This window comes from Aotus nancymaae, unplaced genomic scaffold, assembly GCF_030222135.1.
Source record: "Aotus nancymaae isolate 86718 unplaced genomic scaffold, 86718_ANA_hifiasm-v0.15.2.pri h1tg000030l, whole genome shotgun sequence".
Taxonomy (NCBI): domain Eukaryota; kingdom Metazoa; phylum Chordata; class Mammalia; order Primates; family Aotidae; genus Aotus; species Aotus nancymaae.
In genome coordinates, this window is record NW_026988443.1 from 23,892,577 (window position 1) to 23,909,028 (window position 16,452).

Here is a 16,452-nt window from a genome sequence, read left to right on the forward strand (position 1 = left end):
TAGGTGGGATAACAGGTATGCACCACCCCACCCAGCTAATTTTTGTATTTTTAGTAGAGATGGGGTTTCACCATGTTGGTCAAATTCCTGACCTCAAGTGATCCACCTGCCTCGGCCTCCCAAAGTGCTGGGATTACAGGTGTGAGCCACCATGCTGGGCTGACTTTTATTTTTAGATATTATTTGAATTTCATGACAAATTATGTAATTTCCATAATTGTCAATTAAAAAAAGTTGCTGGTGATTTTCTGTAACTAATTGGATTCAGTGAAACTAAACTTCTGTTTAGTGTGTCCTTGCTAATATTTTCCTTTAAAAAGTCACAGCACTACAAACTGTCACCAGCTGCTTCCTGTTAGGAATGTGGTTAGCAGATGTAGGTTTTCATAGTCATGCTGTATGAAATCATTAACCCATTTTTGCCAGTTTCAGATGGTTAGTGATTTATCTTGGTGGGATCAATTAAAAATGTGCTTGCATCAGCTAAAGGACATATGCGCCTTTCTCTCTTTTGCGACATGTCTGTGCTGGAGAGAAAATATATTGCAGGATGTTTCTACTGGAAGGTAAAGTAGTACTATTCACGCTGTCTTCTAAGTGGGGAAGAGTTATGCCTGGATAATTTTTCAAAGCTGGATGTTGTATCGGTTATTTTATGAGCTTATTTCTCTCTTTGGTTTCTTTAGTAGTAATTGAGTGGCTCCTGCTTTTGTTCCTCTGGCATCAGGCCTCCTTTGTGGCAGTGGCCTTCAGGCTTGCTAAGGGCTGCAATTCTGCCTGAGGCCCTCCTTCCTTATAAAATTACACAACACTCAAACCTTGGAACCAGCCCCAGATCCACTAATTCTTTTCCTTTGACGGACTCTTGGCAATCTGTACTCCCTTTCAGCCAAAATGTAGCTTTATACAAGATCTGTTTGTCACTGAAATTAATTTGGCTATTTGCCCTTTAAGCATGGAATCAAATGGTATTATGGCAGACTCATTCCTAAATAAAGTATAGACTCACAGCTGGAGAGTTTCTCTCTCTCTATCTTTTTTTCCCTTCCTTCTTTCCTCCCTCCCTCCCCCCTCCCTCCCTCCCTCCTTTCCTTCTTTCCTTCCTTCCTTCCTTTCCTCTCCCTATGGCTCTTCCCTCTTTCCTCCCTCCCTCCCTCCCTCCCTTCCTTCCGTCAAGACAGTGTCTCACTGTGTCACCCAGGCTGGAGTGCAGTGGGCTGTGATCAGGCCCCGCCTTGACCTGGCTCAAGTGATCCTCCCACCTCAGCCTCCCTAGTAGCTGGGACTATAGGTGCCCACTACCACAACCAGTTAATTTTTTTATTTTGTATAGAGATGGAGTTTCACCATATTGCCCAGACTGGGCTCAAGTGATCCTCCTGCCTCAGCCTCCCAAAGTGCTGGGATTATAGGCTTGAGCCACTGTGTCCAGCCAAGAGTTTCTGTCAAAGGTTTTTATTGTTGGTGCTGCTGAAAGTCAACTGGTAATAATAACAGCAGTGGGTGCTTGTTTTTAATTTATTTTTTGAGGCAAAGTCTCACTCTGTTGCCCAGGCTGGAGTACAATGGCATGATCTTGGCTCACTACAACTTCTGCCTCCCAGGTTCAAGCGATTCTCATCCTTCAGCCTCCTGAGTAGCTAAGATTACAGGTGTGCACCACCACATCAGGCTAATTTTTGTATTTCTAGTAGAGACAGGATTTCACTATGTTGGCCAGGCTGGTCTTAAACTCCTGGCCTCAGGTGATCTGCCCGCCTCAGCCTCCCAAAGTGCTGGGATTACAGGTATGAGCCACTGTGCCTGGCCGCCATTTCCTTTTTTTAGAGGTAGATAAAGTAACATGATTCTTCAAAGAATTAGCTTGTCTCTCTCTCTTTAAGAAACTGTAGAAACAGATGTGTACTGTTTTTATTTCAGATTTCATTATCCACAGTAAGTAGATTTCCACTGACTCCCTGAGATTTCCTAGATGGTAATTTTCACTCTGCAAGGAACCAGTAACCTTCAGAGAAATTATTTGAAAAGGCTACAGCACAGAAGGCACTGAATTTCAATCAATCATGTTTAATGAGTTCCTTCTCTGCAAGGCAATATTTTTGGAATAGTGGGGAACAAATATAAGTTGATGGGTGGTCCCTGCCCTCCTGTAGTTCATAATCTATTTGGGCAAACCAGTCAGGAACAGAATTATATTGTTTAGAGGAAAATTCCCAATGAACTGAGTAGTCAAGGAAAGCTGAAATGAAATCCTGCTAGGTAATTAGGGAATTTGGCCCAAGGGGGCAGGAGGTGTCTGGAAAGAAGGACTTAGACAGACAATGTGCAAGGCATCATTGGGAAATACTGACTGAACGCGTTTGGCTTATCTGAAAGTAGTGATGAAGGGGAAGGTTGAAAGGTTCATTTTGGTTCTGATGGAAGGCCTTGCAGATACAGCTTGATAGTTGGGGGATTTTTTTATGGAAATATGTAAAAATAATCTTTTGCCAGGTGCGGTGGTTCATGCCTGTAATCCTAGCACTTTGGGAGGCCAAGAAGGGTGGATCACCTGAAGTCAGGCGTTCGAGACCAGCCTAGCTAACATGGCGTAACCCTGTCTCTACTAAAAATACAAAAATTAGCCGGGTGTGGTGGCGACCACCTATAATCCTAGCTACTTGGGAGGCTGAAGCAGAATTGCTTGAACCCAGCGGGGCAGAAGTTGCAGTGAGCCAAGATCATGCCACCACACTCCAGCCTGGGCAAAAGAGTGAGACTCCATCTCAAAATATATATTTACATATATATATATATATTTAAAGGAAAAACTCCCAAGTAATTGCAACACCAATCTATCTCCATTATCTACTTCCAGGGTTAAATATTTTGTTATATAACTTGCTGTCTTATGTAAGTGCCCTCACTATTAGCTAGCAGATCTGTGACTTACTCCAACTCTATTGACGGAAAGGTCTTGATAGTCTTGGAGAGAATTCCCAGCACTTCCGTTTTGCTAATAAAGGTGTCCTCAAGTGCCCAACCCCTGGGTGATTACAAATGCAAAAGTGTTAAAAATAGTGCTCATACTCTAAGGAATCAGCTGCCAAATGCTCTCTAATAAGCAGAAATTTCACCTAACTCAGGCCTTTGGGGGCTCACACTTCAGCTGGAGCAAAGCCAGAAATGTCTGTGACCGCAGGTGCACTTGGACACATTGGGACCTGCCGGAACAGCAAGCTGGCCTCTGCAGTTGATTTAGGAGAGGGCTGGAGGGTTGAGCTTTTGCTGACATTTGCAGCTTGGAAAATCCGACTCCACTAATTGCAAAAAGGATTCTGCTGTAATGATTTTATTTTATTTTTTTTTTGGTAAGATACTTTTCTCATTTTGAATTCTTTCTTCATCTGGGCTCTGAACACTTCCCAGCCTCTATATTTATTATTTTAACTTCTGTTACAGGAGGCTCTTCAGAAGTTTCTGCCTGCATATGAACGTGCATTCATCAAGTGGTGTGTGGGCACAGTTTACGAGCCTTAATGTGCACTTCATGAGCAAGCAAGTTTACAGCCCCTTTTATAGGAATTGGTACACATTCCCTCTGCTTGCCCCCGTCCCTGCCCACATGAAAACACGGGAAATTTTTGCTTCTACTGCTGAAGAAAAGTTAGAGGACACCTTGACCTCATGATTCTGCTGAGAGCTTGCTTTCTTAATGGTGTGCTTTCTGGACTCTTAGTTTATTTTTTATTTATTTTTATTTTGTTGAGACAAAGTCTTACTCTGTCACCCAGGCTGGAGTGCAGTGGTGTGATGTTGGCTCACCGCAACCTCTGCCTCCTAGGTTCAAGTGGTGCCTCAGCCTCCGGAGTAGCTGAAATTACAGGCATGCACCACCACACCTGGCTAATTTTTTTTTTTACTTTTATTTTTAGTAGAGATGGGGTTTCACCATGTTGGTCAGGCTGGTCTCAGACTCCTGACCTCAAACGATCTGCCAGCCATAGCCTCCCAAAGTGTTGGGATTACAGGCGTGAGCCACTGTGCCCAGCTTGGACCTTATTTTTGAAGTTTGAGGGGTACTGTAGAGTGAAAATAGCCCTGGATCTGGAGACTGGGAGTCCTAAGTTGTCTCTGCCTCCTTCCTGTGGACTTTGGGCTGTGGTCTCTGGTCTTTGGCTCTCTGGGTGGGTTGCATCACTCGTGTCTGGATTACAGCCACTCCAGGCTCTGCCGTGTGCACAGCAGTGGCTCATGGCCTTTGGTCATGGCACCTTCCTGCCAACTGGATGAATCACAGGCTTCAAAAAAATACCTTAGAGACCAAATTTTGCATACAGTTTTTGGGAATGTGCATGTACACTTGCCCCAACAAAAGGCCATGGCCTGCAGGCTAAGAAAGTCAGATCTACAAAGTTGAGTCCAAACTCTGATGTTGTCGCTTTTCATACTCATATCCTCCCATTTCCACCGACCCTGTGCTCTGTTCACATTGGAATTCTGGCATCTTCCTCAGTAACCATCTGTGATGGTTTATTTTGTGTCAACTTGATTGGGCTAAGGGATGCCCAGGTAACTAGTAAAACATAACCTCTGGGTATATCTGTGTGGGTGTTTCAGGAAGAGATTAGTCTTTCCATGGTAGACTCTAAAGATCACCCTCACCAATGTGAGCAGGCAGCATCCAATCAGTTGAAGACTTGAATAGAACAAAAGGGCAGAGGAAGGGGGAATTCACCCTCTTCCTGAGCTGGGACATCCATCTTCTCCTGGCCTCAGACTTTGGTGCACTTGGCTCTTGGGCCTTGGCACTGGGATGCGGATTACATGTTCCCCCCCACTCCCACCATCACCCTCTTCTCAAACTTCCTGTTTTTTTTTTCCCCTTTCTTCCTAACATATTCTATCATGCACTCAAACTTTCTGTTGTGAGACAGGGTTTGGTTTTTTCATCCAGGCTGGAGTAGACTGGCGTGATCTTGGCTCACTGCAACCTCCATCTCCTGGGTTCAAGCAATTCTCCTGCCTCAGCCTCCCTAGGAGCTGAAATTACAAGGGCTTGCCACCACACCCAGCTAATGTTTGTATTTTTAGTAGAGATGGAGTTTTCACCACATTGGCCAGGCTGCTCTCAAACTCCTGACCTCAAGTGATCCACCTGCCTCAGCCTCCCACAGTGCTGGGATTACAGGCACGAGCCACCTCCATCGGCCCCCTTCTCAGACTTTCTTCCCTTTCGTTTTTTTTTGAGACGGAGTTTCATTCTTGTTGCCCAGGCTGGAGTGCAGTGGTGCGATCTTGGCTCACTGCAACCTCCACCTCCTGGGTTCAAGCAATTATTCTGCCTCAGCCTCCTGAGCAGTTGGGATTATAGGTGCCTGCCACGCCTGGCAAATTTTTTGTATTTTTAATAGAGACCAGGTTTCACCATGTTGTCCAGGCTGGTGTGGAACTCTTGACCTCAGGCGATCCACCGCCTTGGCCTCCCAAAGTGTTGGGATTACAGGCGTGAGCCACCGTGCAGGGTCCAGACTTTCAGTCTCAGGTTTACACTACTGGTTCCCCTGGGCCTCAGGCCTTTGGGCTTGGAAGTACACCACCAACTTTCCTGGGCCTCCAATTTGCAGATGGCAGATCATGGGACTTCTCAGCATCCATAATCTCGTGACCAGTCCCTTATAATAATAAATTTATACATCTTTATATATCCGATTGATTCGTTTCTCTGAATCAATCTGCAAATATCCTAAGACACCATCATTCTGCAAATATCCTTGAGGCCTGCCAATTGTGGCTTCAGGGTTTAAGAAGACATGGTCCCCTCTGGAATTACAGGCAATTAAAGTAGATTACAAAACATTGACAAAGGCTTGAATCATGCTGCTGGACCTTTGCTTGCGCTGTTCTCTCTGCTTGAGCTATTCACCCTCCACTGTCACCTCTGTGAAGCTGACCCCAGGCCTAACCAAATGTTCCTTTTATACCGTTCTGGGGACGTTTTCTGTATGTCATTTAACCACGTAGTAGCACACCTAGTTGGTTGGTTCTGCATTTTCCTTCCCCACTAGACCGCAAACTCAGCTGTTGCTGGTACTACTGCGCTTATCTACACGGCCTCAAAAGGAGCGGGAGTCCCTGGCTGAGTGCTCAGTACACAGGGTGCAAACCAATAAGTGCAAGAATGAACGTGCCACCGGGTCTTGCAGGCTTGCAAAGTGCTTCTCCAAGCTGATTTGCTTTTCGTGCCCAGGCAGCTCCCGTGAATTGCATGGTAGAGGTCAAAAGTTTCTGGGGGTCCGTGGAGAGCCAATGGAAGGAGGATGAGAAATGCAGTCCCACCGCACTCGGGCTGCCCACGTCCGGCGAGAGGCGAGGGATCGGACAACTTCTGCACCTCCCGGAAGCGGCTGCGCCGGCCCCGCCTCTCTGGAGGTGGGCGTGGCATCATGAATAATGAATCGCGCCGGGGAGGGGCCGGGCCCGCCCCTCCGGGCGGGAAGGGGGAAGCGCCGAGGCTGCCTGACTGGAATGAGGGTGGCTGTGGCGACTGCGGCGGCTGGAGCGGGGCCGGCCATGGCGGTGTGGACGCGGGCCACCAAAGCTGGGCTGGTGGAGCTACTCCTGAGGGAGCGCTGGGTCCGAGTGGTGGCGGAGCTGAGCGGGGAGAGCCTGAGCCTGACTGGCGACGGCGCTGCGGCCGAGCTGGAGCCCGCTCTGGGACCCGGGGCGGCCGCCTTCAACGGCCTCCCGAACGGCGGCGGCGCAGGCGACTCGCTGCCCGGGAGCCCGAGCCGCGGCCTGGGGCCCCCGAGCCCACCGGCGCCGCCTCGGGGCCCCGCGGGTGAGGCGGGCGCGTCGCCGCCCGTGCGCCGTGTGCGGGTGGTGAAGCAAGAGGCGGGCGGCCTGGGCATCAGCATCAAGGGCGGCCGCGAGAACCGGATGCCGATCCTCATCTCCAAGATCTTCCCGGGGCTGGCCGCCGACCAGAGCCGGGCGCTGCGGCTGGGCGACGCCATCCTGTCGGTGAACGGCACCGACCTGCGCCAGGCCACCCACGACCAGGCCGTGCAGGCGCTGAAGCGTGCGGGCAAGGAGGTGCTGCTGGAGGGTGAGTGGGGCCGGCCGGCCGGCCGGCCGGGCGGGAGGGTGGGCGGGCCGCGGCGGCCTGGGCTCGTGGGAGCTCACTTTGTTCCTGCTCTGCCGGCGGGGCGAGCCGATTCTCTCCCGTCTCTTCCCAAACCCGGGTTTCTGGAGCTTTGAGTGTGGAAAAACGGATGCTTCTTGCAGGAAAAGTTGGGCAGCCGCCGAAGTGTGGCTTGCAGCCCCTAAGGAAGACTCGGCTGAGATTGGGCAAAAAGCAGCTGCCTATGAAGCTCCCCCTCGGCCAGATGAGCTGACACTAAGAACTAGAGGGAGAGCGAACGGCTCGAGTGGGTCTGCCTCCGTTTGCCCGCTGAGAAGTGCCGGGTTAGCACTTAACTCACTCACCTCTGGCTCCTCGGGGCGGGCAGGTCTATTAAAAAAAAAAAAATCCAACACCGATGCCAGCGGTATACTTGGGCAAACCACCAAAGCGCTGGTTAATTCATGGGAATTTAACCCATCATTGGCTCTCAACAATAACCAAAGGAGATCATAGCACTTCATTGAAGCCAGAAAGCTGAAACAGCAAGTCTGTGTGGTTAATGAACCTTGTTTAACAGTGGAGGATCACGTGTTTGAACATTTACTGCCAACTAGAGTTTTGCCCCTTTTGCAAGAGTCTGCTGCCAGTTTCCTACCACTCACAAGCACGCTGCTTCAAGACTATTAGGGTTTTTGTAAGAAACTTGAAATGGTAAATCACAAGATAAGTTTCAATAACCAGGATTATTCTTTACATTAAGTTATATATGTGATTTGTAAGTTGGATCTTTTATGATGAATTTGAAGTACGGCAAAAATAAAATTCCTCTCCTTTAAGGACTCATGCATGTTGGAGGTGATAGAGTAAATTGAAAAGTCAGTTGCTTTCTTTAGAAATTTTTGAGAGGTCAGCTTTCTTTCACTGGTGATTATTGCTAGCTGTGTTGAAAAGAATATGAAAGATGATGCTGTCCCTTCTTGGTCTCTTGTTGGAGAAATGATAGAAAAATGCAAAACAATTTATAGGAAGGAAAGGGATGAAGTTGGTGACTATGTCGTGCAAACTATATTTAAGTCCCAAGGGAATGCAAAGTTAGAAAGTAGTTAGTGGAGATGGAATTAGGCAGGGAGGACTTTTTCCCTGAGCTGAATCTTGAGCCAGTTCTCCAAGGAAGTGATGGACATAGGCAGGCAGGGATGAGTCAGGAGAGTATTCCTGGCAGAGGAAGAACAGAAGGGAAGGGCTAGGGGCTGCTGGTGAGGAAGGACCAATCATCAAACCGAGAGGCCAAAAGTCCAACTTGGCAGAATAATTTTCAGTTTCTTATAAATCAGCTTGTGAATATTTGGAAAAATACTGGTTTATCAGAAATGATTTCATGTACACCAGTTGTGAAATTCGTGTCCCACCTTTATAATATCCTATTTGTAAACCTTGTTTATATTGGATGTCTAGGTGGGGCTAGACACTGCTCGGAAATTTAGTGTTAATAGAAGGAGTAAAATTATAGATTGTGGTTTGGGTGTATCTAAAAAAAATTGTTACTTTAAATGTGTACCTTGAAATTGGTCTAGCTAAGCATTTGGTTATAAATTCTTATATCCAGAATATTGAATTTAGTACTATTTATGTAGTCCTCAGTTGAACCCTTTATAGCATATTTTTAAAAAACAACACTTTTTGGCCAGGCGAGGTGGCTCATGCCTATAATCCCAGCACTTTGGGAGGCCGAGGCGGGTGGATCACCTGAGGTTGGGAGAACACAGTGAAACCTCATCTCTACTAAAAATACAAAAATTAGCTGTGGGTGGTGGTGCACGCCTATAATCCCAGCTACTAGGGAGGCCGAGACAGGAGAATTGTTTGAACCCGGAAGGCGGAGGTTGCAGTGAGCTGAGATAGCACCACTGCACTCCAGCCTGGGTGACAGAGCAAGACTACATCTCAAAAACAAACAAAAAAACCCACTTTTTGTGTAAGTATAGTTTGAACCTAGTATTCAGACCAGCAAAATAAAAACCTTGTAGTAAATGCTTCTCAGTATTTGTTAGACTAAATAGGCCACGTATGCTTTTAGAAAGATGACAGCATAACATATTTATTGAATGCCTTTTTACCTAACGCAGGTTCTACTTTATTTTCCCACTTTGTATAAGACAAGCAGTTTTTGTCCTTATAAGTTGTGAGGAAGTCAATATAGTAAATTTATGACGTTGCATTTTCAAGCCACTGGGTGTAAAAATAAAATTACTCAAAATACGTAAAAACCACTGAAAACAATGATTTAGTTGAACAAGTCAAACATTATTTAAAATTGAGAGCTGGTGTCCTATCCGGGTAGGCCACTTTTAAGCAATATATGTAAGTTTAGTCTTTAAAGTTTTCAAGCTGTACTGGATTGTCCTTCCATTAGATGTCTCAAAACTTGAAAAACTGCCATATCATTGCACAACGATGCTTTTTTGTGGTGTGGGCAGGGAATTTCAGGCATGTTCTTGCCAACCCCACACCAGGGAAAGCTATAGTCTTTGGTTGCCTGTGGTTAGGGAATTGAGCTAAAAGTTTCCTTTTTATCTCAGGGATTTGCAGGAATTATTCACTCATTCATCAAATATTTACTTAACACCTTGTGCCAGAGGCACTTGAAGATACCGGATTCCTGCCCTCAGGAAGTTTAGAGTTGAGATGGGGGGAAAAGGAGGAGAAGTAAGTAAGTGTAGCAAAGGGCTAAAAGTGCTGTTTTAATAGAATTTGGAGAGGGCACAACCCAAAGGAGATAGAGTTTCTCTATAAGTCCATCATGGGAATCAAAGGTTGAAGATGCTCAGGTTGATGAAGCTTAAATTGAGCTTTCCCTTAAGAAGAGAGAGCTGCCACCAGTAAAGACAAATAAGTGCAAAACATTAAAAAGTTATTCTGACTGCAAATGGTGGCTCACACCTGTAATCCCAGCACGTTGGGAGCCCGAGATGGGCAGATCACCTGAGGTCAGGAGTTTGAGACCAGCCTGACCAACATGGAGAAACCCTCTCTCTACTAAAAATACAAAAAATTAGCCAGGCGTGGTGGCAAGTGCCTGTAATCCTACCTACTTGGGAGGCTGAAACAGGAGAATCACTTGAACCTGGGAGGAGGAGGTTGCGGTGAGATGAGATCACGCCATTGCACTATTGCACTCCAGCCTGGGCAACAGAAGAGAAACTCCATCTCAAAAAAAGAAAAAAAAAAGTTATTCTGGTCAGTAAGCGTAGAGTAGAAGCAAGGACTTTGTGGTCAGATGTGGGTTTGTTTCTGGCTAGTGGTTTGTAACCCCTAGGCAAGTTACTTAATCTTGCTAAACCCTAGTTTCCTCATCTGTAAAGCCAGGATGGTAATAACACCTCCCTCAAAGTTTTAATTCATTTTACAATTCACATGTTGGGTACCTTTTCAGGGACTGGGAAGACAGCAATGAACAGCGCAAGTCTGAATGAGGAAGGTAGGACCAGGTCATGAAGGTATGCTACGAGTTAACAAAGACACTGTCAAAATACCAGGATGGCAAGTCATTAAATAAAATCAAGGGCTCCATTTTACCTGAAAAGTAATACACAATAAGAATTATTTTAGGTGAATAAGTTAAGAATGGGTTTGTGCTGGTCCAAGTGCAGTGGTATTTACAACTAGTTGATGACAACTAGTTATAAGTTCTTTGTTTCTTCTTTACTTTCACTGTTTCACTTGACTAGCTTAAAAAAAAAAAAAAGCCAAGTGTGGTGGCTCATGCCTGTAATCCAGCACTTTGGGAGGTCAAAGTGGGAGGATCACATTAGCCTAAGAGTTCGAGACAAGCCTGGGAACATAATGAGACCCCGTCTATATAAAAAATTGAAAGAAATACAACAACTAGCTGGGTGTAATGGCGCACTTGTAGTCCTAGCTACTTGAGAGACTGAGGTGGGAGGATCACATGAGCCCAATATTTGAGGCTGCAGGGAGCCATGATTGTACCACTGCACTCCAGCCTGGGTGAACAGAGTGAAATGTTGCAAATAAATAAATAAGAGATGGAGTCTTGCTCTGTTGCTCACTCAGCTGGAGTGCAGTGGTGCAATCTGGGCTCACTGCAGTCTCCACCTCCCAGGTTCAAGCAATTCTCCTGCCTCAGCCTCCCGAGTAGCTGGGATCACAGGCATGTGCCACCACACCCAGCTAATTTTTTGTCTTTTTAGTAGAGACGGGGTTTCACTATGTTGGCCAGGCTGGTCTCAAACTCCTGACCTCATGATCCGCCCGTCTTGGCCTCCCAAAGTGCTTCGATTACAGGCATAAGCCACGGTGCCTCACCAATATTATTTTATTTCAGTGCAATCATGGCTTTGTTCACCTCTTGGCCTATTCTTAAATTTTGCATTTTGTTTCTTATTTCTGGTTTTTCCTCTTCCTTTATACTTACTACTCAGAACCTTAAAACTTGCCATTAAGTGTGTGTTTATAGTTTTGGCTAGCCAAATTTAGCATTGATATTCAGACATGCAGATTAAATGACATTTATATTAATAATGCAGATTGTAGGCCAGATGCTATGGTTTATGCTGTAATTCCGGGACTTTAGGAGGCCCAGGCGAGAGGATTGCTGGAGCTCAAAGGTTCAAGACCAGCCTGGGCAACATAGTGAGACCCTATCTCTACAAAATTAAAAGATTAGCTAGATGTGGTGCTGCGTGCCTGTGGTCTCAGCTACTCAAGAGGCTGAGGCTAGAGGATCACTTGAACCTCGAGGCAACAGTAAGTCATGATCACTCCACTGCACTCCAGCTTGGGTGACAGAGCAGGGCCCTTTCTCTAAGTAAACAAAATAAATAAATAAATAAATAATGCAGATTGTAAGCAGAAAGGGATAACTCTACTCACATATCAGATATTGTATGTTGAATGTACTGTGTCCGTTGTTCTAGAAATATGGTCTATCCAGAGAATTCCTAGAACTTATATTTTTAAATCTATGAAATTGACCGCATGAACATGAATTTGACCACACATTGAAAAGTGTTCCAGGCTGGGCACAGTGGCTCACGCCTATAATCGCAGCACTTTGGGAGGCCGAGGTGGGTGAATCACAAGATAACGAGTTCAAGACCAGCCTGGTCAACATGGTGAAACCCTGTCTCTACTAAAGATACAAAAAATTAGCTGGGCTTGGTGGTGGACACTTGTAATCTCAGCTACTTGGGAGGCTGAGGCAGGAGAATCATTTGAACCCAGGAGGTAGAGGTTGCAGTGAGCCAAGATCACACCATTATACTCCAGCCTGGGTGGTAGTGTGAGACTCCGTCTCAAAAAAAAAAAAGAAAAGTGTTCCAAAGGAGATTAGGGAAGATAGTGTCAAGTTTCCAGTGTAAGGTTTAGTGTTTAAGAAAAGATTTTGAAGCAATTCTCACTGGACTATTATTGAAAAATCATCTTTTATTGAACTGACTCTAAAAGTATTTTTATTGAATCTGCTGGAAGGAAATGGTTAATTTGGTGGAGAAAGTAGACTGGCATGAAATTTAACTTCAGAATTGAAGATAATTATTGATTAATTGAGACAGGTTCTTACTCTGTCTCCCAGGCTGGGGTGCAGCAGCGCCATTATGGCTCACTGCTGCCTTGAGCTTCCCAAGCTCAGGTTACTCTCCTACTTCAGCTTCCCAAGTCACTGGGACTACAGGTGCGTGGCACCATGCCTGGGTAATTTTTGTATTTTGTATAAAGATGGGATTTCACTATGTTGACCAGGTTGGTCTCAAACTCCTGACCTCATGATCCACCTGCCTCAGCCTCCCAAAGTGCTGGGATTACAGAAGTGAGCCACTGTGCCTGGCTGAAAATAATTTTTGTGTCTAGAATGGTTTGATTTGAGTGTTACATATAATATGGCTCTTTTTGTATATGTTAGGGGACATGCAACAAATACTGCAGACATTATTAGGCTGCTAAATTGAAGAAGTTTGTTTGGATTCCCACATTGCCACTTGCTTCATTATGTATTTGACATGTTGAGAATCTCCCAGGGAAAACAAGTTACATTTTCTTTGAAACTGCATGTATATTAATTAATCTCTGTCTCTCTTTCTCTTTTTTTTTGAGATGAAGTCTTGCTCTGTTGCCCAGGCTGGAGTGCAGTGGCACGATCTCTGCTGACTGCAACCTCCGCCTCCTGGGTTCAAGCAATTCTCTTGCCTCAGCCTCCCAAGTAGCTGGGCATGCGTCACCATGCCTGGCTAATTTTTGTATTTTTAGTAGAGATAGGGTTTCACATGTTGGCCAGACTGGTCTTGAACTCCTAACCTCGTGATCCGCCTCAGCCTCCCAAAGGTGCTGGGATTACAGGTGTGAACCACTGTACCTGGCCTAATCTGTCTCTTTTTTTTTTTTTTTTTTTTTGAGATGGAGTCTTGCTCTGTCACACAGGCTAGAGTGCAGTGGCACAATCTCAGCTCGCTACAACCTCCATCTCCCAAGTTCAAGAAATTCTTTTGCTTCAGCCTCCCAAGTAGCTGGGATTATAGGTGCCCACCACCACACATGGCTAATTTTGTATTTTTAGTGGAGATGGTGTTTCTCCATGTTGGTTAGGCTGGTCTTGAACTCCCAACCTCAGGTGATCTACCCAACTCAGCCTCCCAAAGTGCTGGGATTACAGGTGTGAGCCCCCATGCCCGGTTGTGTTTTTTTCTTAAGGGGTGAGGTATAGCCTGTGGCTATCGAACAGTGTTTTGCTCTTCTCAGCTGACTATTTGAGGATCCAATCAGTGTTCCTGGCTAGGTTACCACACTGTGATAACTAACTGGACAACAAATAATGCTGTTTGCTTGCATCTTCCAATAAATAATATAATGCTTTACATTTTAATAAGGATTTTTATTTATTTATTTGAGATGGAGTCTTGCTCTGTGACCCAGGCTGGAGTGCAGTGACATGATCTCGGCTCACTGCAACCTCTGCCTCCCAAGTTCAAGCAATTCTCCTGCCTCAGCCTCCCAAGTAGCTGGGACTAAAGGTGTGCACCACCATGCCTGGCTAATTTTTGTATTTTTAGTAGAGACGGGGTTTCACCATATTGGCCAGGCTGGTCTCAACCTCCTGACCTCGTGATCCATCCACCTCGGCCTCCCAAAGTGCTGGGATTACAGGCATGAGCCACCGTGCCCAGCTAATAAGGATTTTTAAATTACACATTTTATTTTATTTGAGACAGGGCCTCTCTCTGTCGCCCAGGCTGGAGTGCAGTGGTATGATCACAGTTCACTACAGCCTCAACCTCTTGGGCTCAAGTGATCCTTCCACCTCAGCCTCCTAAGTAGTGGGACTACAGGTGTGCACCACCATACCGACTAATGTTTTTATTTTTATTTTTTGTTTTTTGTAGAGATAGGCTTCATTATGTTGCCCAGGCTGGTCTAGAGCTCCTGGGCTCAAGCAATCCTCCCGTCATAACCTCTCAAAGTGTTAGGATTACAGGCACAAGCCAATGCTCCTGGCCTGTCTATATCTGTATTTTCTCATTGGATCTTTATACAGTCCTCTGAGGTAGGCTGTTTATATTTGTTGTATAAATGATTAAAATTGAGTTTTACCAAAGTTAAATGAGTTACTGAAGGTCTCAAGAATTTCTCTTGATTTTTTAGGGAAATTTTTAAATTTTTAATTTAGGCTAGAAAACTATCTTACCTGGATTTTTTAAAGGTGGTAATGTCTGATTTTTTTTTTTTTTTTGAGGCAGAGTCTTACTGTCTCTGAGGCTGGAGTGCAGTGGTGTGATCGTGGCTCACTGCAGCCTCCGCCTCCTGGGTTCAGGCAGTTCTCTGCCTCAGCCTCCCGAGTACCTGGGACACAGGTGCCCACCACCATGCCTGGCTTATTTTTGTATTTTAGTAGAGATGGGGTTTCACCATCTTGGCCAGGCTTGTCTTGAACTCCTGACCTCGTGATCCACCCACCTTGGCCTCCCAAAGTGCTGGGATTACAGGTGTGAGCCACTGTGCCCGGCCCAAGTAATGTTTGATCTTATAGATGAGGAATGAACAACCAGAGTTTAAGTGACATGACTAAAGTCACCTGACAAATTAGTGGTAGAACTTGGACTAAAACCCAGTCCAGTGCTTCCTCTCCTGGACTGGGCTACCTACAGCTAATCAATCAGATCTTTAGCATCTCCTGTGTCTTGTTATGTTGCAGTGTGCTGTGAGAGATCAGTGTGCTAAGTAAAATGAAGATGATCCTTGGCATCAAATAATTAGAAACTAGGGAAAGAAAAGTACACCATAGGCCAGATGTGGTGGCTCATGTCTGTAATCCCAGCACTTTGGGAGGCTGAGGTGGGTGGATCATGAGGTCAGGGGTTCAAGACCAGCCCGGCCAACATGAAACCCTGTTTCTACTAAAAATACAAAAATTAGTCAGGCTTGGAAGTGTGTGCCTTTAAACCCAGCTGCTCGGGAGGCTGAGGCAAGAGAATCACTTGAACCTGGGAGACAGAGGTTGCAGATCACATCACTGCACTCCAGCCTGGGTGACAGAGCAAGACCCTGTCTTCAAAAGAAAAAGAAAAAGAAAACTACCCCATAGAAAATAATTGCTAAAGTGTGTAAAACTCTCTCTTCAAGAGTTCACTAAAGGGAATGGTTAATTGGGGGATGAAATAATTGAGCATGACTTCCTAGGGAAAGGAGATTTGATCTCAGGCTTGAAGGACAGGCTACTGCTCTGTAGACTAAAGTCAGTTCAAGTTGAGGATACAGCCTGAGCAAAAGCCAAAATGAGCATGACATATGATACGAAGTGAGGGGAATGGCTAATTGGTATGGACTCGAGGGAGGAAAATAAAATTGGGCAGATAGATTGAAGGCAGATTATGCAAGTTATTGAAAGCCAGCCAAAGGAATTTGGACCATTTTCATTCTGTCAACATTTATTAAGTACCTACTGCAAACAAAGTGTTGTGGTAGATGCTGGCAGTTCCAAGTTGGGAGTAATCTCTGCCCTTTTAGGCTAGTAAGGAAACAGTTATTGCAGGTTGTGATAGAGGCTTTAATAGAGGTGAGAACACAGGGTGTTGGAGGTAGGAGTGCAAAGGACAGCATGTTGAAGGTAAGAAAGTGATAAGTAGCTGGTTTTTTGAGAGAAGTAAAGTGTGGTAAGGTACAGGAAGTGTGTGTCAGGAGAGCAGGCTGGAAAGGTGGACAGAGGCCAGGTCTTCGAGAGCCTTGTATGTGGTGCTAAGCAATTGTCTCTAAATGAGGTTTATATTTACTTTTTCAACTTGAAAATAAAGGAATAGAGCTTTATTGATATTTAATATATAGATAACACTCGTTCTCTT

At 45.4% G+C, this 16,452-nt stretch overlaps 1 protein-coding gene across 1 annotated transcript in view; it reads left to right on the top strand.

Moving 5' to 3' along the window:
* Positions 1-6,507: 6,507 nt before the first annotated feature.
* SNTB2 (syntrophin beta 2) overlaps positions 6,508-16,452 on the top strand; it is a 125,857-nt gene continuing 115,912 nt past the window's right edge. The window contains exon 1 of the mRNA XM_021672549.2: positions 6,508-7,087. Coding sequence (XP_021528224.1) covers positions 6,508-7,087 — 580 coding nt within the window. The remainder of the gene's footprint in view (positions 7,088-16,452) is intronic.